This window comes from Cavia porcellus, unplaced genomic scaffold (assembly GCF_034190915.1).
Source record: "Cavia porcellus strain 051 isolate PalLab524CR breed Dunkin Hartley unplaced genomic scaffold, mCavPor4.1 scaffold_6, whole genome shotgun sequence".
NCBI lineage: Eukaryota > Metazoa > Chordata > Mammalia > Rodentia > Caviidae > Cavia > Cavia porcellus.
This window is the reverse complement of record NW_026947489.1, coordinates 62,236,665-62,258,953: the sequence shown is the minus strand read 5'-3', so window position 1 is coordinate 62,258,953 and position 22,289 is coordinate 62,236,665. Positions and strand designations below refer to the sequence as shown.

Here is a 22,289-nt window from a genome sequence, read left to right as displayed (position 1 = left end):
AGCCCACTGTGGCCCAGCCAGGGTTGCCCTGGGACACAGACGCCACACCGAGGAGGAGGTCTCTCTTCCTGCAGAAGCAGAGAAATGCATTGTTTCAGAAGCTGACAGTTAGGGAAAGAGAACCTTAGGCTTGGAGTGGATGGCTTTGCTGTCACACTAAACATGTAGCATTTCCCTGACACATTTATCAGGCCTAGTACTTTAAAGGAAAAAAAAAGAGAGGGCAGGGGAAAGACTGAGCCTGAATTTTAAAAGGCCAGTTTTTTTTTAATTTTAAAGAGATTAAGACAAAAGAGGATGTAACAAAGCAGATCAGATCAGAACAATGCAAGTAATAGCATTTTACCACAAGACAACCCATAATTAACAGTAACTACCATAGTGTCTCTTTCTTTGAAATAGTCGAGCATAGCTTCATATAGGATAGTATCAAGCAGAACAAAACAGTATAAAACCATTCAAGAGAATGAAAGCATTACAGGGCTTTCAGAACCAAATAGCAGAGAATGAACAATGGCTACTATATTATCTCATTTTCCATAGAAAATTTGTTTATACTAGCACACATAATAATATCCAATAAGACATAACAGAACAGAACCAAAGGCAGCAGAAAAACAAAAGCATAGTAGGACTTCAGAGTAAGATGATACTAAATCAGCACTGGCTAGTCTAATGTCTTGTTTTCTTTAAAATAGCTGTTTATACTATCACAGATAATAAAATCAAACAAACCAGGATAAAACCATTCCAACTAATGAGTGTAGACATTATAAGGCTTCAGAGCAATGTAATGGGAATCATGATTACTATAAATTCTTATGTACTCTTACCATTTCTTACACTAGGGAGACTATTCAGTATTTATATGTGTGAGTTTGATTTATTTTGCTTATGAGTATGGTCTAAGCTGCATCCATTTATTTATAAATATCTCAATGTGATCATTCTTTCCAGCTGAGTAGTACTCCACTGTATAAAAATACCACAGCTTTTTTATCCATTCCTCAGTTGATCGACACTTAGGTTGTTTCCTTCCTCTCCTCAGGTTTACATGTGAGTCTTTTACAGGATTGTGAGCAGGACAGCTGCACACCCAAAGCAGACACTCAGATAGACGTTCCTTGTTTTCAGGGTACACCACTGATTTCGGTGTTATGTTCTGTGGATGTGCACTGTTGTCTAACCCCCCATGGTAGGCACAGAGAGGTAGCCTGGACCTGCCTAGTGGACAACTGTGGTGAGCTGGCTGCAGCTGGGGACCTGCTCTGTAGAAACTGTCTTTTGTCTTCTCCTTGGCTCCAGAGGGACCTTAAATTTACAGAAAGAACTGCAAGGCCTACAGGTGTTTCCATCAAAATCAGTACTAGAATTAACTACTGAATTCACAGCTATGGGACTGTGCCCTTTCTTACCAAGAATGCACATTTCCTCCTGGGCTGCTTTCTTTTTAGTCTGAAATCATACATTTTTAGAACCCTGTGGTGTTTGGGGCCCATATTCTTTCTCCAGATTTATACACTGAGTTGTGTATAAACTTCTTTGTTGAGAGGACAGCAAAAGGGTTGAGATGGGAAGATGAGCATCACTGTGGTACCAAGATGGTGTGGCCCTTCCCCTACACTGAGTCCTTTCTACAGAAAAACTGAGTGTGAGCAGGGCTCATTTTGTGCAATGGGAAGAGCCTGGTGTGACTGTGGTTGTATCTATGTGTGATTCCCACACTCTACTCTGCACGGGCTCTGCACTGGGAATAAACCTTACCTCTTACAACAGAGTGGAGGTGGTGACCTCCAAGAGTCTTCAAAGTATCTGCTGGCTCCTCCTGCAAGTAGGATGGAAGTTAAAAGTGACTGGGAATTAACAGCCCAAGGGCAGATAAATGCAGATAGGTGTTGCTGAGTGCTGATCCCATAGGGCCTCTTCCTGGAATGGAAATCCTTTCCATCTGCCTTGTTGGGGTGAGGCTGCTAGCCACATGGGACATGGACCATGGAAACATGGTCAGTACAACCAAATAACTGGGGTTTAAAATTGCATTAATTTTGATTACTTTGAAGAGTAATAGATGGCAAGAGGCATTTTGGAAAGTACCAGAGTTCCATATAATGGGATTGTGGTTGACCATTAAGGTTTCAAAAGGCAGGAAAAAATTCCTTCTAATGTTTTATTAATACATTCATTTGCTAGATCAAACACGTGTTCTCCCTGCACTAAGTGAAGGGCTGCACTGGTCAGTTCGATCAGCCTGAGGCCCAGTCCCAGGCTGGACAGGTGCAAGAGGACTGCCCAGGAATGTCCCTTGGTGCTATGACCCTATCACAGCAGGATGTGGAGAGTAGAGCAGGAAAGTGAGGCTTGCTGGCCTTAGACACCAGCCACCTGCCTGTGCTGGTTGGCATCAAGCCCTCTAGGCTAGATGGAGAGCAGAGGCCTTGAAGGAAAGGCTATTTCCTGTACCTGTACCTGTAGAGACAGGGTAAATGACATATCAGGCTAGATGACTGCTTCAAAACAGGTTCCTGCTGTTCCAGAAGAGCCCACACTGCACACATACGTACTCATTCTGTCTTCCTTTGTTGTTAAATAGTGTACAGTGCTGGCTGGGCACCGTGCTGGGCCCAATGCTATGTAGTGGACACTGTGGTCACAATAGTGACAGGTGTCCTGGAAACACCAAGAGGAAGCAGGTATGCCATAGTCAGAGGCCCTGAGTGAGTCCACAGGGAGAGATATGCAGGGTGAGATGGACATCAGGGAAGAACTGAGGGTGGAGGACTTGAACAGGAGTAATGGCTTCCAAGTGCAAGAGCAGAACTACTTAAGTTTTCCTTCTCATTTTTAGCTACCTCTCTTTCCTCTGATTTCTGATGAAATCCTTCTTGATCAATCTGATGCTCTTTGCTATGTGGATTGGAGTTCATCAAAAATGCCCTTCCTGCCCTTTCCTGTCTCGGAGCACACAGCTTCTCACCAGTTCCTCACTAGATCCACTGTGCCTCCATTTTCTCTCTGACCCTCTAGTTTTCTACTGGGAAGCCCTTTTGGCCCTACTTCAAGCCACTGCTGTTAGGAGTCCACTTCTTTTCACTCTGTTCCCATGGTACCTAGCTGGAACATGCACCCAGCACCAGGAAGATCCACACTCATTGCTGGCCCTTGTGCGTCCATCCAACCCAGCAGCCCAAGGCACTGGTAGGTCATGTTGCCCCATGGACCCTGCTTTTGCAAGTCCCATTCTCATAGCTACAGAATGTTACGACCTGCCCCCTCCCTGACAGTCTTCATAGGCCTCATCACCATAGGCATTTGCATTGGCCATTCCATCTTTTGACTGTTCCTCTTCACCCCGAGACAGATTCCAACCACACTTCTCATGAGTGTACCTCATCTCTGCGCACACAGCCAGCCTGGACCTTGTGCCATGTGCATTTCTCCCAAAACCACCTCATACTCAACCTGTGGTTCATCTGTCAGTTCTGGGGGTAGTGTTTGTTCTCCTCCTCCTAAAGCATAAGATCCCTGAGGCAGCTGATCTGGTCTGTTTGCTTCCCAGGAAGCACCTGGTAAATACATGAGGAAAACAGTGGATATAGCTGTGTGCTGGCACTGCAGCTAACCACCTCTCCCTGTACAGGTTTTAGGCTGCTCCTGTTTCTACATAATGAAGGGTTTGTCTTTTTGCAGGTGTATTTGTCCAGACTTCACACTCCTCCCTGGAACCCTGGTGGAGTCCAGGAAGCAGTTGTTGACTTAGTGACAGTGACATTCTGGCCTTCTGGAACATTTCTGGGAGTTGGTGACTTCTTGAACTTGGGGGCAGTGCACTGAGCTCACCTCCTGTTACCCACACTGATAACCAGTGTTTAAGCTTTTGTTAAATTCATAAAAGAAACCGCTGTTGTTGAGATGATTTCTCTGCGCTCTCACATACGGTAGATCTCTAACCGCATCCAGGGAGGCTGCAGCAGAGGTCCTTCCTGGCCCACCCTCAGGCTGTCAGCAGGCAGAACATGTGCAAGAAAGTGATTGGCTTCTGTGACTGTGATTATCACTATCTTTCCTGTGCCTGCTGACTTTGTGAAGGTTAAAAATATTGAGCCATGAAGCTGCTAACTGAAGAAATACTAGATGATAAAATCCCCAAGGCCACTCCAAGTGCCTTGCTGAGACCTGCAAAGCCACATGGTTCATAGGGTGCTTTGATATGTGGTCAGGGTGCTTTGATATGTGGTCAGGAAAGTGTCACTTGGAAGTGACATATTCACATTGCATGGCACAAGGACTCTCATCCTGCTGGGTACAGCTCAGCTTTGTGTTTTTGTGGGCCCTGTTAGTTCCTAGTTCCCTCAGACAGATCTCTTTATAGAAGCCACCCCCAAATCATTCCTAGTAGGTTGTATGACAGGGTATATATTCAAAGGGATCCTTTGGGATCAAGATGGAGAGGTACAGGTACAAAATGACCCTATTTCCTGCCCTCTGAAAATCAGCACCACATGGCCAGACCTCAGAACATCCTGCTGTTTTATGCAGATCACCAGTGGCTTACAGATCCATATTCTTTCTTTGTAGGTCACGTTTTATATTCTGGTGAAGGCCATTTACACTCTGGGCTACAGTGTCTCTCTGATGTCACTTGCAACCGGAAGCATAATTCTTTGCCTCTTCAGGTAAGGAGCAGAAATAAGCAATTCTGCAGAAAGTATGAACCAAGCAAGGTTTCTATATAGTTTTTGGCACCAGTGAGGGGAAGAAGATGGGGACCCCCAGTCTGGAGCCACTGTGTGCCAAGCTCTTGGAGCGTGTGAGCATGGAGTCTGCATTTCCCATGTGAACAAATGATATGGTGCTGACTTTGAGTAAAATCCACTCAAGCTATCAGTTATTAAATTCTTAGGCATCACACAAATGTGTGAAAATACAAGAGCAATGTGGCCTTCCCTCACCACTTAGGTCTTGAGTACCCTCCTGAGAGAAAATGCTGAGCTCTCTCAGTTGCCGTTGGACAACTGACCCAACCCCTCATGCAGCTGTAGAGTGCAGAGGCCAATGCAGCCACATCAGAGGCTGCTGTTGGATAGTGCTGGTAGAGAAGACTGCGTGACTGTGAGCAAGGCCTTGTAGTCTGCGCAGTTCTTTCTAAGGATGCACTGTCAATCATCTTGGGACTTGCCTTGTGGTCCAACTGTGCTGTTTCACTTTCATGTGACAACAGTGTTAATTCTACAGCTGTTGACTTACATCACTGTTTTAACTGCTTATTCTAAAAGTAAATGTATCACATTGCCAACTACGATTGTGGGATTATCCATTCCACTTTTTATTTCTTTCACTATTTGCTCTATGTGTTTTGAGGTTGTGTTTTTAGGAATATACCAGCATAAACTGACCAAGTTTAATAATGCCCCTTGCCTTAAAAGTTTACTTTCTCTGCTACATAGTTGTATTCATCGTCTTATTTCGTGTTTGCAAAGTATATTGTGTTCTATGCTTTTATTTTCAATTTTATATTTTATTAATTTGGATATCTTATAAGCTTCATTAATTGAAATTTACTGTTTATCTCCACCCTAGCAATCTTTACTTTAAAATGCAGTATTTTTACAACCACATAATCTACTTTTTGGCAATGCTGAGTTTTAACCTAGCTTTTGTGTCCTTGCTTTCTAGTTGTCTCAGCTGTGCTTTGTTGCTTTTGCACTCTCTTCTTGTTCCCTTTGAGTTGGTCAAGTATTTTCTTTGCTTTGGTTTATCCATTGCACTGTTAACTATGTAATCCTGGTTTTATTCCTCTAGTTAGCACTTTCATTCACAACACACATAGCAGCTCCCAGACCACTTTCCCTGATTTCAAGAACATTGCAACATTTTAATTCCATTTACCCTCTTAGGTCTTTTGTGTTTTTTCACGTATTTTGACTCTGTGTGTACATCAGGTCTGACAGCTACTGTACTGTGGTTGTTTAAGTTGCTGCTCATTAGGGTGTCTACAGGTTTACTGCTGGAGCTCCCTTCTTCCTGGTCCCTGTTTCCACCCAGAATCTTCATCCTGCTGCATGAAGACTTATGAGTTGTTTTAAACAAAAAAAGAATAAAAACAGTGACAGAATTTCAAAACAAAACCATAGACAATTAACACTAGTTAAAATATTGCATAGTTATCTTCAAAGTTGTTGTGCAAGACACAGGCATGAGTTTTGCTTGCCTAGAATTGTCATAATTTTGCCCTCATCTTTGAAGTTATTTTTGAGAATACCAAATCTTTAGTTAGATTTATTTTTTCTTATCATACTGAGAATGTATGTCATTGTTTTTTTTGTAAAGTCAGCTGCCAGTCTCACCATTGTTCCTTGTGGTTAGTCTTTTCTCTCTTGATGTTCAGAAAATTTTTTTCTCTGTCTTTGCTTTTCAGCAGCTAAATGCTCAGGAGACTTAATGTGGTTTTCTATACATTTATTTTTTATAGTGTTTATGGAGTTTTTTGATTTGTTATTGTTTTTGTCAGTTTCAAAAACTTAGCAATTTAATTTTCAAATTTTCTATTTGATTTTCTAAACCAATTCCATTCTAGACACCAAAGTGTAAAAGGTATAGGATAACCACCAAAACCTTCTTCATACATGGAAAGAAAAGCTCAACAAGCATTTAATGAGTATCTACTCTTTTGGGTCACAGAAAGGAGCAGTCAGGTGGAGATAAAAAGGATATGAACAGTGTCAGATGCAGCCTGTGCCCTCAAAGTCAGAGTAAATTGAGATTAAGCCTTCCTCAAGGCAGAATTTGTGCAACACAAGAGTTATAAAGTAAAACTCCTGAGCATTTTTTGAATATGCACATAAAGTTAAACTCAAAACTTGACACTGACATTTGGTGGTTTTTAAAGAACTAGAATCACACGAGAAGTTTTACTGGGAGTGCAGGCAGGCAGAGAACCAAATAAATTAACTCCCCTACATGGTGAGAAGTGTAGACAAGCATTAGCATCAAGAAAAACTAAATAATTATGACCTAGCCTAACCAAGGAAGTAAAAGGGCACTACAGTGAAAACTATAGAGCTCTAAAAAAGGAGATTAAGGGACATCAGAAAAATTTAAAGCTGTTTCTGGATAGGCAACCATTGTCAAAACAGACATGTTTCTAATTCTTATATACAGATTTAACGTAATCTCAGCCAAAATACTGACAGAATTCTTCACAGAACTAGAAAAAACAATCCTAAAATTCATATGAAACCAGAAGAGATCCAGGATAGCAAAAGCAATCCTGGGTAACAAGAGCAAAGCAGAAGAATTGCCATCCCAGGTTTACAGTTATGTTACAAAGCTACCCTGATAACAACAGCATGATATTGGCATGGTGTAGACATGTGCATCTGTGAGCAGAACAGAGGACAACCCAAACACATTCAGCCACCTGACCTTTGACAAAGAGCCAAAAGCATGCAATGGAGGAAAGATAGCTCTTTGGCAAATGGTGCTGGAAAATTAACTGTCTACATGCAGAAGAGTAAAGCTAGACACGTATCTCTCACCATGTGCTAATGTAGGAACAAAATGGATCCAACATGAAAACAGAAACACTTAAACTCTCTGGAAAGAAACATAGATAAAACTCTTGAAGTCATGGGCATTAGGCAAGGACTTTCTGAGCAGAACCCCAGTTACAAAAGAATAACACCAAAAGTCAACAAACAAAATTATGTTACATTTAAAAGCTTCTGCACAGCAAAAGAAAAAACAACCATCAGCGTGAAGAGACAACTTACAGAATAAGAAAAGTTTTCTATCTATACTTTGGAAAGAAGACTAATATATAGAATATATAAACAACTCAAAAAATGTTAGAACCTCCCAAATAAAAGAGCCAGTCAAAAAATAGACAACTGAAATACATAGACACTTCTCAGAAAAAGAAAGACAAATGGCCTATAAACACATCAAAATATTAAGCATTGCTGGCCATTAAAGAAATGCAACTAAGACAACACCAAGATTCCTTGTTACTCCAGAAAGAATAGATTTATCAAGATATCGATAACAAATACCAGCAAGACTGGGGAGAAAAAGAAATTCTCCCACATTTTTGGAGAGAATGTAATTAGTACAAGCACTATAGAAATCAGTATGAAGATTCCTTTAAAAAAATCTAAAATTAGAAATTCCATTTTACCTAGCTATTCCTCTTCTAGGTATCTTCCAGAAGAGTTAAAGGCATCATACAACCATGAGTCATGTATACCCACATTTATAGCAGCACAGTATAGATAAATAGGCCATTTACAAATGGATAAAAGTAAATGCAGTATTGACGCATGGTGGACTGCCCCTCTGCTACAAATCTGAGTCATTATAGGAAAATGGATGCATCTTAAGACCAAACTGTTAAGTGAAATACATCAGACACACAAATGTAAATACAGTATGGTTTCTATCATATGAGAAAGCCAAAATACAAATAAGATAAAGTGCAAAATGAAGATAGATAAAAGGAATTAGACAGGTAGATGAATGGTGACCAGAGCCGCGGAAGACAGGAGGCCAAACTCGAGCAGGATCAGCTCTCAAACTTTATTACGTACAGCGAACCGGACCTAACAAGGTCCGCCACCCGCAACGTTGGTTCCTCTTCCGCCATTGGGGGCAGGAACAACCTCTTATAAGGGGAAGCAGTATCCAATCACAGAGAAGCGTGCCTAACAAGCTGATAGGCTAGCGTCACGGGTAACTGGGCAGATATGACAATTTGGCGGGCTTGTTCAGGCCGGGAAGAACCCGGAAGCAGGAAATGGGCGCCATCATAGGCGGCTTCCCACATCTCCCCCTTTTTTTATTTATTAAAATAGGATGGTCTGTGGGTCCCTCCAAGGTGTCTATGACCTTGTTGCTGTTAGACACCTAGGAGTGGGCCTACCTTGTAGGCCGAGGCATGAGAGAATGTAGAGGTCTATACCCTGCTGTGCATCACCCTGTTTTGTGCATATCCTTGCGCCAGGACCATGCTCAAGGTGAGTGGTTCATTTTTTCGCAGGGCCAGGCTTTTGTGAACCGAACCTGGATGCATATAGACATTCATTCCTGCCTTCCCCCCAACCTTTGGGGCGGATGGCACTGCAGTACCCTTGGTCTCGCATCTCAATGCCAATAATTTGACTCCAGAAGGGACCCCTGGCCTTATAGGCCATGTATATCTGAGTGGAGCCTGTCTTAGGTTGACCGGGAGGGCTTTTCCCGTCTTACCCGTCATTGGCTTGCCCACTCAGCTCTTATAGCTGATGTTCTGCAATGTGAAGGAGATATGCGGCGGCCTGCTGGCCTGATGGGCCACCTGCTGCCATTTGCATGGCTGCCATAGCTGTGATCTTAACCTGCTGCTGAGTTTGTATGAGGCGATCTAACAAGCATTTAATAACCACAAGCCCTACTAGGATAGCCATGGCAATTAGGATCCAAAAAGAGGTAATCGTGGGACAGAAGGAAGAGAAATGGAGGGTCGACCGGAGTTAAGCGGGTGGGTCATAATCAAGGACTGTTTGATTGATGGTGTAAACCCTGGGTGAGGCGGGCGAGGCCGCCGAAAAAGGTGCCAATGTGGGCGGGTGGTGCCAAGGACCCCAAAGATATTGTGGTGGTTCTGTGGAATCTGAGCATATCACAGGGGTGATTAATAGGAACCCACAGAATAGAAAAAGCTCCAAACCAGACATTTTAGTTTGTAGATGGTCTCGGGCGCTGAGCGTCGGTCCCAGAAGGGTCGAGTTGACTTGTGTCCGCGGGCTTATCCTCCTGTGCTTTATCAGGAATTGGTGGGGAGTTTACTGCTCGCGTCAATCTTTCCGGGACCCACAGCGGTTCGCAGCCTGGTTCCTGTGGGAAGACACAAACCGCACCTCGGGTCCAGCTAACCACTGGATCCGGGCCCATCCATTGTCCTGTAAGGACATCTTTCCATCTCACCAGCCCTTTGTCGGTTGGGGACGGATTGCTATGTTCCATGGCAGGGGAATGATTATGGTAAAGAGTGCCAATGATATTCTTCCTTTGGGCGTTAGGCCGTGGCCACCCAATTCACGGCACAGGCGTGTCCACTCTTAAGGACCTATTTTTGTTAGTTCTTAGGACATCACGGCACTCCTTAGTGCACTGTTCAAAAATCAATTGTTTTATGAGAGGGTGAGCCGCCTCAGCATCTGGAAAAATCCTGTTAGCGGCCTCAAGCATGCGGGCCACAAAGTCTGAAAATGGCTCTCCCTGCCCTTGTATAATTTTTGTAAGGTGACCCGTATGTTCTCCCTTTCCAGCCAGCCGTCTCCAGGCCTGGAGGCCACAGCGGCTAATTTGTTCATAAACCTGGCGAGGGTATTGAGTTTGATCTTCCTCAAAGGCTCCTCGCCCTAATAGCATATCCCTGTTCCACTCTCTCTGGTTATTTTCCCTGTTGGCTGCCGCCTGCTCTACACAGAATTCCTCATTCCAGGACTTCCAATCTAAATATTGTAAGCTGAAACTGCGTCCTTGATAGTTTTAAGTTGTTTAATTTCTAAGGGCTCATAATATCCTCCTCCTCCCCTGCCTCCTACTTGTACCGGGAATGCATGGAGACCGGAACACTCAAAGGGAAGCCGCAACCATACCCTCTGGTGGAAGGAACGTCCTCCTCCCTCCCCAGATGGGGGCGCAGAAGGCAACCCAGGAAGTAGCTCTCCCTCTAACCAGGGCGGTGCCATAGGTTGTGGTGGCAGCCCAGGGAGCAACTCCTCTTCCGGCCACGGCGGTGCTATCTTCCCGAGCCCTGAATTCGCGAACTTGCCAAAGGGCGGAAGGGCTTAGTGGGGCCTGGCGCCCTGAAGGGGGTGATCGTGGGTCGCGAACTTGCCAAAGGGCGGAAGGGCTTAAGGTCTTCCCGTAAGGCGGAGTAGCTCGGGCAGGGTGGTGTTTGGTTCCCCTTTTTATCTTCCCGAGCCCTAAGTTCCTCTTTTAACGGTGTAGGAGGGTCATGCTTAGCAAAGACGACCTCCTCTTCTGAGCCTTCCAAATCCGAATCAGAATTAGAGCCCTGAGGGTCCTCCGGAGACCCACAATCGGCAGTGGCTCCGGGCTCCTCTGAGCATTCCGATCGAGCTCTATCAAAAGCCTGTCGGGCTGTATTAGCGAAGCGAAAGCAAAACAGATGCAAAGGGAAAAGAAAAGAAAAAAAAAAAAAAACCGGCGTCCACTCGTGTGGCGCTCAAAATCTGTTAGGTGCGTCCACCCAACCCAGGTGACCCAGTACTCACCTGTCCCGGGAACCGCTGTATCTCACGTAGCTGATCAGGGTGAAGAGAAGAGGTGCTCGCGGCCTTCCGCTGTTATTGGGCCAGGTCCTCCGTCGTACCGCAGGCGACAGCAATCGCACCTCCCGGCCGAAGAGGCACGTTGCTGAGTCTTTTATTCCCCGTACGGGGGCCACCAGATGACCGGAGCCGCGGAAGACAGGAGGCCAAACTCGAGCAGGATCAGCTCTCAAACTTTATTACGTACAGCGAACCGGACCTAACAAGGTCCGCCACCCTCAACGTTGGTTCCTCTTCCGCCGTTGGGGGCAGGAACAACCTCTTATAAGGGGAAGCAGTATCCAATCACAGAGAAGCGCGCCTAACAAGCTGATAGGCTAGCGTCACGGGTAACTGGGCAGATATGACAATTTGGCGGGCTTGTTCAGGCCGGGAAGAACCCGGAAGCAGGAAATGGGCGCCATCATAGGCGGCTTCCCACAGAATGGGAGGGGGATGAGGAGAGGGAGTGAGTAGGAAAGGAGAGTGGAAGGGGAGGTACAAAAGAGTTGAATACTATGTCATGTACATGGAAATATACCTACAATGAGAATACACACTGTAGTGCAAATGTGTACTGATAAATATTTAAAAATAAAATAAAATACAGTAACCCAAAATAAAAGAAAATGGGGCTAGGAAAACACTAAAGCCAAATAATGGGAAAGCTAATGGAAAGCTAATTTGAGAATTTCTTGAGTGAAAAAGGCAAATTATCAATGCCCCAGACACATGGGCCCTGCAAAGCTTACAGACGGATACAGAATATGCTAGAGCCTGTGAGACACCCTCAGGACTGGAGCCATTGCATTGGCTGTCAAGGGCTTTGACAGACATCTGGGACAGAGGAGCCTGGGCCAGCACCTTCCCATGTGGTGGTCATGCAGATGCAGAGACCAACTACTTGGATAATTTAAATGTCCTAAGCTTTACATCTTAAATTTAGAAAGAAACAAGTAAAATTAAATGTCATAATGCATTTTATTTAAATCATTAGATCCAGACAATTGTTGGTTCAATCTGTGATCAACTGTCAAGAACATTAGGGTACTCTGTATCATTCCTATGTTTACAATAAATCTTCAGGTCGTCGTTTGCACAGCATCACTGAACATAGCCACTAGGTTTGTAGTGGGAATAGTTGTCTACATTTAGACTTTAAAATTTGCAACTGAAAAAGTTGCTCAAGCATAGGTCAGTTGTCCAGACTTTAAAGTTTTAGCAAGTGAACCAGGCACCCAGTATCATTTTCGTTAATATTCGCAATTGTCAAACATTGTCAAAACCAGGTCTCTTTTTTGGATTCGATTTAATTTTAAAGAAAAAGCATGTTATTTACAATCTTTCCACCTACATTAAATAGACTGCCTGACTCCTGGGGCATCGAATTCAACACAATGTCCAGGGGAACTGTGAGTGACACTGTCACTGACTGCTCGCTGAGGGTCCGTGAGAGCCATGCTGTTTCCAGGAGCCTGTGTGCCAGTTTGACAGTGGGAGCAATCCTGTGAAATCTCCAAACTCTCAGTAGGTTCTGGCCAGGTCAGGATCATCTGGCCACAAACTGTCTCCTGCTGCCACAAACTGCCCCATGAACTCTCTCATCGGTGGCTTTTGCTCATACAAGGGATGATCAAAAGAGCCAATGCTTACATTTTTTAAAAACCTTTTTACAGTAAAAGACACATTGGTGGGATGTGTGTTTGAAGGGATGAGAGCATCTTGGATATTCTGAGGGGGATTAGTGGCAATGTATCACTTGTATTTTTAAAAATTAAACATTCGTCATTGATTTTAATCATACCTTATATGTATTGAAGAGTTTTATCAACCACCATTGTGGTAGTATTTTAGAATCTGCTTGAGAAAACTGAGCAAATATTTTCAAGTGTGTCATACAGTGCAATGAGGCACTACTGGGAATACTAGCCCCTTGCTTTGAATTCCAGATGAAACCAGTGAGCTCAGATTTTTGACCTCCTCTAGCTGCAGCAGTGTCTATCAGGACAGAAACCAACTTTTTCATATGCAACTGAGAGTCTCCCTCTCTAGAAAAAAGCTTGGAAAGACAGAAGAAGAAGGGAAGATGCAGCCCATGCCCAGTCGTATCAGCCTGAATCCTTCAATGCAGCAGGAGAACCCAGAGGAAAAGAGGCAGCCCCAGTCCAGCTAGGCTTGTTCCATATCCACACTCTCCAAGCCCACTTGTGTAGGACTTTCTTTCATAGTTGTATCCTGAAATCTAACCTCAGGCAATGATCAGAAAGACATATTGCAGAAATACATATCACAATGCACAACAGGAAAAACACCTAACTATAAAATGATAATAGAATACATGAGTAAGTGCTTGCTTTTCATAAATGAAAACCATAAGATTAAGGCACAAGGATGAATATTAAGATGTCAGTATTAGAATAATATTAGAATAAGCATTTCATTACCAACTCCACCGAAAACAGAAAGCCACTCTGCACCTCAGTATCTGATCATCTGTCCTACCCTTCCCCTGTCCTCCTCAGGAAGCTGCACTGTACCAGAAACTACATCCACCTGAACCTGTTCCTCTCCTTCATTCTGAGAGCCGTCTCCGTGCTGGTCAAGGATGATATCCTGTATTCCAGCTCCGGCACACTGCACTGCCTCAACCAGCCATCCTCTTGGGTAAGGCTGTCCCCAACTACGGAGTCCTCCAGGACTCAACACTCCAGTACCCAGTGCCTCCCTGGTGAGACAGTGATGTTCAGTGTGGGCCCACTGTCCAGGTCAGACTGAGTAATGAAGAGAACTTGACAAAGAGAGCAGAACAGCAGCTGTGCCCCAGAGAGGCCCCACAGGCAGGGAGTGCCAGGGTCCAGGCCACACCCCAGGCTGAGAGTGAAGAATGCATCCCTGAGCCCAGCAAGCCCAGCCCAAACAAGATGAGGGCAGCAGCCACAGTAAGTGAGCAAGCAGCTGCAAACTGGAAAAGCCTGATGTCAACCAGCCCGTGTTTTCTATCTAACATTCCAGATTCCAAACACTCAGTGCTTCCATACAGATTGCTGGAGGAAGCTGGCCTTTACCATCAGTAAACTCCATGCAAACTCAGTTGGAAGCCAGCTACATGTCTGTGATTGTGTCTGGTCCAACTCTTGGTCACAAGAATAAATGATCTGTGTTATTAGTTTCTACAAATGCAGTAAGACTGTTTCCCTCTTTCTGATGCTGGCGCCGTCTTTCTCCCCTGATGCTATTTGTCCTTGTTATTAGTGGTTACTTAGTACCTAATCAAGTCAAGTCAAATTGAGAAATATTTAATGAGCAGCTCCTACTTGCAAGGTACTGAATTTCTCTCTGTATTTGAGATTCTGATGTGTCCCTGACCTGGGATCTAGCTCTGAGGTTGGAAACTGTCACCTCCTACACCCCAGGTGGCAGAATCATCTGCTGGCACATGGTTGGCCTGAGTAGGTGTGAATTCATTTCATTCTGAGCTGGAAGACCCTTGGTGACTTGAAGCCATTAACACACCCTGTAAATAAAGGCATGTCCGGGACAGCCTTGCTCGTGATACAGGACTAGGTTATATGTGGAGTCTGTTGTGATAATAGAGATAAGGAACCCTTGCCTGGCAGATCCCCCAGCTGGCAGCTCTGTTCCTGAGACAGGGACCCTGAGGTGTGCACTCTGTGCTGAGGTGGACTCTAACCCTGCTCCGAGGAGTTGTCTTTCTTTAGATCTTATTTAAGGAAACTGTGATAAAAGAGCCTTTCCCCTGCCTCCCAACTGAGGGAGCTGATTAGGGTTAGGGCAGCATCTGTCCAGCCTCTCTCCCCTGACTCCATCTCCCCCAGGCAACAGACTCCTTCAGTCCAAAACATGCTTCACTCCTTTATCTGTACCTGAAGGACAGAAGAAAATGCCTGGAGATGAGTTTAAGACTAATAGAGAAAGGTTAATTCCACTTAATAGAAAGGGAGAATCCCATGAAATGCATAAGGGTCCAACAACACTTCCTGGCAGGTCCCCAAAAGGTCCACAAGAAGCCAGGTCCTTCCGTGACAGTGCCACTCAGCAAATCCCACCCAGTGCACACTCAGTGACAGCACCTGACAAATCCCACTAGATGCACACTCAATTAACAGCAGCACTTCCTGGCACATCCCGTGGACTCTGTATGTACTCAGCAACAGCACCGCCCAGCAACTCCATGAGGGACAGCAGGAACCTAACACCACCACCACTTGGCAGGCTCCATGGCTGGTTAGATGGGTCACTCGCAGCAGGTATTCAGGGAGATTTGTAGAGCAAAAACATCCCGACAACATCCTTAGCTGTCCTTGTCCCATTGCATGACCAGTGCTGCCAGGTATGATTGATCACACAGCACAGGGAGGTGGTTCCGCTGGTGGTGTCAGCTTGCCCAGATCCCAGTGTCCTCCACATAACACTTTCTGTGGCATCCAGTCCTATCCACTTAGTGTTTCCTGACTTGTCACATCTTGGGGACACAGAGGGAAGTTTCGGGACATGGTGCTAAATACCCTCATTTTCTCAGGGACTATACACCTATGGATGCAGGATGTTGTGTGCACAGAGAAAGGAAGCAGGCCCTGGGAAGACCCCTCGTGTGTGTGTGTGCACGCATGTGCACGTGTGTAAGCATGTGCTTGTGTATGTGTATAACCACATCTACTACATGAACATGCTGCAGTGTATCCACCCATCTGTCAGTGTTCAGGTGTAAGTTAAATTGCATGAAAGGACATCTAGGATATGGGAATGAATTTATTGTATAGAATGTAGCATTTTTGTCTAGGGACAATAGTTTTAGATCCCTGGGGAAAGTAATTCATTTTTTAGATTTCTCACTTTTACCTTTGCTTTATCTTGATTTCATCTCTGAAAATCAAAATTAATCTTACTACCAGAGAAATTACAGGGTCAGAATTTGTAAAGATGCATCGGGAACCTCGCTGTACCAGTTGTTTTCTCTTCCTAAACTTCCTGAAATGTTGATAGGGAAGTGGCCTCCCCAGTTGAGCTTTTCCTAGGCATCCTGCTCAGATGTGGGCACAGAGGTCAGAAGCCACAGCCACAGCAGAGCTCAAAGCTCCCAGCCCAGCCTGTCAGGCAGCAGTGCAGCCCCGGAACACTGCACACGCCACTTCCTGTCCCAAGGGAGCACAACACAAGTGGACCATGGAGAAAGAACAGAGCCCACATGTCAGAGGGGTGGGGAAGAAGGCCACAAAGGTCAAGGGAGCTGAGCAGAGCATGGCACCCAGGAGTGTACCCACAGCTGGAGCTGTCACAGCGCTCTGTCCTGGGTGTGATTTCCCCACCCTCTTGGCCATGTTACCCCTCAAGGAGATCCCTGTGCATCACAGTCCTCGAGCCCAGGCGCATCCTTCACCCTGTAGACAAACATGGCAACAGTAATCTGCCGTAAGTATTTGCTGAGGACACATTCTCCACTTTCTCTGTTCCAGGTTGGCTGCAAGCTCAGCCTGGTATTCTTCCAGTACTGCATCATGGCAAACTTCTACTGGCTGCTGGTAGAGGGGCTGTACCTTCACACTCTCCTGGTGGCCATCTTCTCCCCCAGCAGATGCTTCCTAGCCTACCTGCTGATTGGATGGGGTGAGGACCTCTCTACCCTGACTCACTCCCCTGACTCCATCCCCCCCAGGAAACAGACTTCTTCAGCCTAGAAAACCTTTCACTCTTTTATGCGTACCTCAGGATCATGTAGGGGACAGGAGATCCTGGCAGACAGTACTTGGTGCCTTAGTTACTTTTCTCTCGTTGCTGAGACAAAATACCCAACACTCAAAGTTAAATGGGAAATTTTATTTAGGTCAAAGTTTGTAGAGGTTTTAGTTCATAACTGGCTGGCTCCAATGCAAGATGGTGTGACAAACAGGCATCACAGAGGAGAAACAGTTCATGGCAGACAGAAGGTAACAAAGCAACAAGGGAGGGAGGACCACAGAACTTTCTACCCTTTATATCTTACCCAGGCTTCTCAGAGTGGGCAGCACTCACACCCTTCACCATAATGCCCTCAATCCTAGCATTGCACCATGAGTCAGTTACACATTATGGATGCAGCCACCTCTGAAAAAGCCCAATGAGGCTTTGGGGGGCATCCAGACACAAGTCATAACACTTGGGCATTTCTGGAAATCAGAGAACTGGCTTAAAATGTTTCATTTAGAAGTCAAAAACCCATTCCTGGCACTTTTGCTCCAGATTCAAACTGATCTGCAAACAAAGAGGGAAGTTCTTTATGACTCTTCCTTCTTGCCAGCCAGCTCTTGGTGTTCAGAAATCAGAAGCAGGAAGAAGCAGCAGGACAGACGTCACCCACATAGGATCTGTGTCAGGCCCTGAAGGCAGGGTGCCTCATCAGTTGAGCCTCTGAGTTTGCAGCTGTCCTTCTTGCACCAGAAGCCTTGTTCTAGCCTCAGTCAGATCCTCGCCTTTCAGATGCTCTGACTGCCTTGCTGCCTGGGAAAGCTGGGCTCCAGGTGCAGCCATATTGGTGAAGGCTTAACCCTTGGGCGGGAAGCTCTTTCCTGGAAGTCTGGCCCAGTACTAAGTGGGCTGGGCCTGATGGCTGTCTGAACGGAGTGGTCTGACCCAGTGTCTCCGGCAGGCATCCCCACCATTTGCATTGGAGTGTGGACGGCTGCCCGGCTCTCTTTAGAAGACACAGGGTGAGTCGTGCCCACTCCTGGCCTTCAAAATGGGTCTGGCCATGCTGGTCATGTGGGAGCTCGAGAAGCTTGTTCCTGGTAAGGAAAGGAGTATTTTAGGTCCTGTAAGTGGGGAAGCCTCAGACACTTAGAGCACGAGGCCAGGTCTGGCTGTGGAGAAACCAAGGCAAAAGTGAATGGCACCTCATGTGGCACAGCAGGTTTACAAATGAAAACCACAGGGAGGCAAGTGTATCTACAGAGCAGAGGATTGAGACTGGGCCTAGTGACCTCTATGGCTGGCATTGGCTAACCAGTTCCCATGGCTTATGCTCTGTGTGTGGAGAACCAGACTCTGCCCCTAAACTCATAGGCAGGCATTGCCGCACAAGCATGCCTTGTGAAGGCCTGGTGTGTGTGCTCTTCTCAGCAGCAGAGCCCCTAGAGGTCGGTGGCCTAACACAATCCCTGCTCTAGTGTGTGATTCAGCACATTGACAACTTGGGGGATCCTGCAGTGATTCCTCCTCAGACCCCTGTTCTGGAGGTCCCAGAGAGTGGACTAAGCCCCCTGCTGTCCCCATCCTGTGGGCCCTGGAGGGATGTGGGTCTAGGAGGGAGTTTGATAGGCTGTTTATAGCATGGATCATGCTTCTCAGTAGACAACCCACACACTGATAACCAAAATCCAAATTATTGCCAGACAGAATAGGTGTAAGTCCTAGCCAGACCTGCCTCAGCTCCATTTGAGGCGTGAAAGGAAATTGGTCTGCAGAACAAAAAGTCCTGTTCATATTGTTAGCAGAAAAAAGTGTGAGGCTGGGCCTCGCTAGCCCGTGAGAGATGACTGCTCAGCTTCTCAGGGCTGCCGTGGGCCACACTGGTCCCATATATATACTATGGACCATAGGACTGAGATTGGAAGGGAAGAGCCTCCCTCACTGGGATACCACCTTGCGCTGCCTCCAGGCAGAGCCTGGTATCTGAGAGGGTGGTGGCAGAAAAGTGTGGGACCCTGCAGGCATAGGTATATTCCTTGCACAGGTGCTCATGCTGAGCTCGGCCTGACTCAGCTCTCCTTCTCCGCAGTTGCTGGGACACAAATGACCACAGCATCCCCTGGTGGGTGATCCGGATACCCATTCTGGTCTCCATCCTGGTGAGTAACTTTCTGGGGACATGTGGACTCCCCTGGATATGATGACCATCTGCTCAGTCGTCCTGAAAAAGGCCATGAGGACTTCAGGACTGAAGAGGCCTCGGGGATGTGGTTCCCAGTAGGAAGGAGGTCCCAGCCCCTCCTAGCTAGACTTTGCAATGAGGCTGGGCTTGGGTCTGTCCCATTGGCATCCCCACACTTCTCCGAGGCATGTGGTAGTGGCTTTTGTGGTGACGGGGTGTTGGCCTCTCGGTGCCCCAGGCACTCCTGCTGTGCACAGAGAAATCAGGTCCCCATGTGTCTCTGCACAGGTCAACTTTGCGCTCTTCATCAGCATCATAAGGATTCTACTGCAAAAGCTGACATCCCCGGATGTGGGTGGCAATGACCAATCCCAGTACAAGTGAGTGTACTTCTGCCCAGCTCCTGTGTCCATGTGGCATGTCAGCCATAGGCATGGCTAATGCCAACCCCTAGGCCTGCCAGTTCCTGTGTGAGCATAGGTAGCATACCAGGTCCCTGGCGTGATCATGCTGTTAGGCAGTAACCACATCCTGTGAGGTAAACTGTCCCCTGGATGATGCATCACTCTTAGGTTAATTCTGTCTTCTCTGTCAAACCCCATGGCCCACAGCCTTGAGAATACAGCTAGCACCTGATGTCCTTTCTTGGTGATAGCCCAGTGGTCATTCACAAGTTAGGTGAATGCCCCCATCATCCCTCAGTGGAGGGCTGGCCAATCAGTGATGATCTGAGGACTCCATGAGGAAACGTGGAAATTCTATACTTTTCTATCCATGGTTCATAAGCAAAAGCTTGAGTTCCTGTCTCAGGTCTGAGTAATCCTGAGTCTAAGGTGAAGAGCTGATTCATCTCAGGAGAAGACTGGCACATGGATCTACAGTGCTGCACAGCTCAGAGCTGTGTCCTCTGGGAGGCTGCCTATCTGCTTATGTGGGGCTCAGGGTGGCCACCGGGAAAGAACCCTGCTATGGGGCCACAGCCCAGTAAGGGGCTAAGAAAAGTGACTCACACTTGGTCCTTGGTTTCTACATCTGTGAAATGAAAGCACTATCTGTCACCAAGGTCTGAGAGTCCCTGGAAGTCACCCAGAAGACACAGTACCTGAAGGAAGCACTGTGAGAGGACTTGTAGAACACTTGTATCCAGCCATGTGTCACATAGGAAATCTAAGATCTGCCTTGCCCAGGCAACTCTTGGAACTTGACCTTCTGCAGACCTAAGCATCTGTGCTGGCCTCCCGCAGGCTCCTTGGTGTGAAGTCAGTCTTGAGAGAGATGCTTTTATTTTGAAACAGAGTTATATGACTGATGAAACCTCTCTATGAAATGGGGAGGACAAGGTGCTGTGCTGTGCCTCCTGGGCTCTGCAAGAGGTGGCCACGCCAGCTCAAGTCCACAGTGACCATGTGGACATGCCAATAAGGGCTGTGAGCAGGCTCTCTTGACCATCACAGTTCCCAGGATGGGCCTTGACTGCAGGCCCCCACCCATGGCGGGAGAAATCCTGGGTGCAGGGGAAGGAACACACCTCCAGGATTAGCCTTACCTAACGAGGTGTGGACTTAAGGGAGGTACTACAAAAATGAGTTAAAGAAGTTGGTGTTAGCAGTTGTAATGCAGTTCTTTGGGAATCTGAGGCAAGAGGATTGAGAGTTCAAACCCAGCCTGAGCAACTTTAGCAAGAGCCTGTCTCAAGAGAAAACATTTTAAAATTACTGGAATGTAGCATAAATAGTACAAGAAGGAGAAGACAAATATGGTGAAGGAGAAAAGGAGAAGTTGTTGTTGAAGGTGGTGGTGCTTTCCTGAGTGTTGGGGGCCAGCTGAGGGAACACTCGTTCAGCTCAATGTCCAGGCAAGCAGGAGGCTCACCCTGAGCCCCAAGAGTCTGAAGCACATTGCCCCTGGGCAATGTTAGCAGACACGTGGTCAGACCCACGACTCCAAAGAGTAGCCACAGAGCCACAGCCCAGAGCTGGGCTCTTAGAGTGAATCCTGTCACCTCTGAAAACTGGATGGGGTCAGTAGGCCCCAAAGGGTCTGTGCTGTCACTAGGCTTCCATGCCAGGATTCCCAGGAGCTGAAATTCCAGGCCTTCTAGCTAAGACAATTGGAGAAGCAGGGTAGAAGGTAAGGTCCTGCTTTGAGGGTAACGTTCAGAATGTACAGCCACTCTCTGGCAGAGCTGATACCAACCCACAGCCAACCCCACCCCATCACCGTGCCTTCATCAACAGCTGTCAGACCACTGTGCACCAAGGACACTGTGCTGGGTCAGCCCTTTGGTCAGCCCAGTAACTGATGATGGCAGCAATGATAAGGCCAGTCTATCCCCTGACAGCCACAGCATGCATGAGCCCCACAGGACACCTGGGACAGCATCCCCCTTGGGAGACAAAGCTTTGTCACCTGCTTCCCACATGCACAGGGAAAGCAGCACCAGGGCCAGGGTCACAGATAGAAGGTGCAAGAAGAGATGAGGCCATGCATGCCCCATTCCCAACACACCCTGGCTTGCGGCCCTCACTCACCATCATTGTGTCCCCTCTCCTTCTGGCCCAGGAGGCTGGCCAAGTCCACACTGCTGCTCATCCCGTTGTTTGGCATCCACTACATGGTGTTTGCAGTTTTCCCCAAAGGCATCTCCGCCCAGTACCAGATCCTGTTCGAACTGTGTGTCGGGTCCTTCCAGGTGGGTGCAGGGGTTGCACGTGGGTGCGGGCAGCCTCGAACCACACTGACACTCTCCCATTGCAGGGCCTGGTGGTGGCAGTGCTCTACTGCTTCCTGAACAGTGAGGTGAGTCCTGGTCCCAGTTTCCTCCCTACTCTGTGCTGTGTTCCCACCCCTCATGACCAGGCCAGAACCCTTCCCTGCACATTTTGGCCCAGCTCCCCTTAGTACAATAGTTTTTTCCCTCCACACAGTAGAATTCAGAGCCCAGCACCACTGTTGTCAGTGTCCTGCCCCTTGACCATGGCTCAGGCCATAAAAGCAGGTTTTTGGTGGGAGGGGCTAGGACCTCCAGGAAACCCCCGCATCCCAAGATGAATCTGAGGTCTGGGTCCTCCTCAGCCTTCCATGACTGACAGCCTGGCTCCCTCCTCCATTGT

General features: G+C 46.8%; 1 protein-coding gene and 1 long non-coding RNA gene across 2 annotated transcripts in view; one reads left to right on the top strand and one right to left on the bottom strand.

Moving 5' to 3' along the window:
• Window positions 1-22,289, top strand: part of Vipr2 (vasoactive intestinal peptide receptor 2) — a gene marked incomplete at its 5' end in the record, with an annotated part of 52,117 nt that overhangs the window by 29,291 nt on the left and 537 nt on the right. The window contains 8 exon segments of the mRNA NM_001173121.1: window positions 4,576-4,673; window positions 13,835-13,976; window positions 16,787-16,937; window positions 17,956-18,016; window positions 19,084-19,153; window positions 19,465-19,556; window positions 21,739-21,868; window positions 21,934-21,975. Coding sequence (NP_001166592.1) covers window positions 4,576-4,673; window positions 13,835-13,976; window positions 16,787-16,937; window positions 17,956-18,016; window positions 19,084-19,153; window positions 19,465-19,556; window positions 21,739-21,868; window positions 21,934-21,975 — 786 coding nt within the window.
• LOC134476463 (uncharacterized) lies at window positions 8,558-11,813 on the bottom strand. Its single transcript, XR_010048147.1, has 2 exons — window positions 11,277-11,813; window positions 8,558-9,867 (listed from the first exon to the last, which is right to left on the bottom strand). It is a non-coding gene; the product is annotated as an uncharacterized LOC134476463 (long non-coding RNA).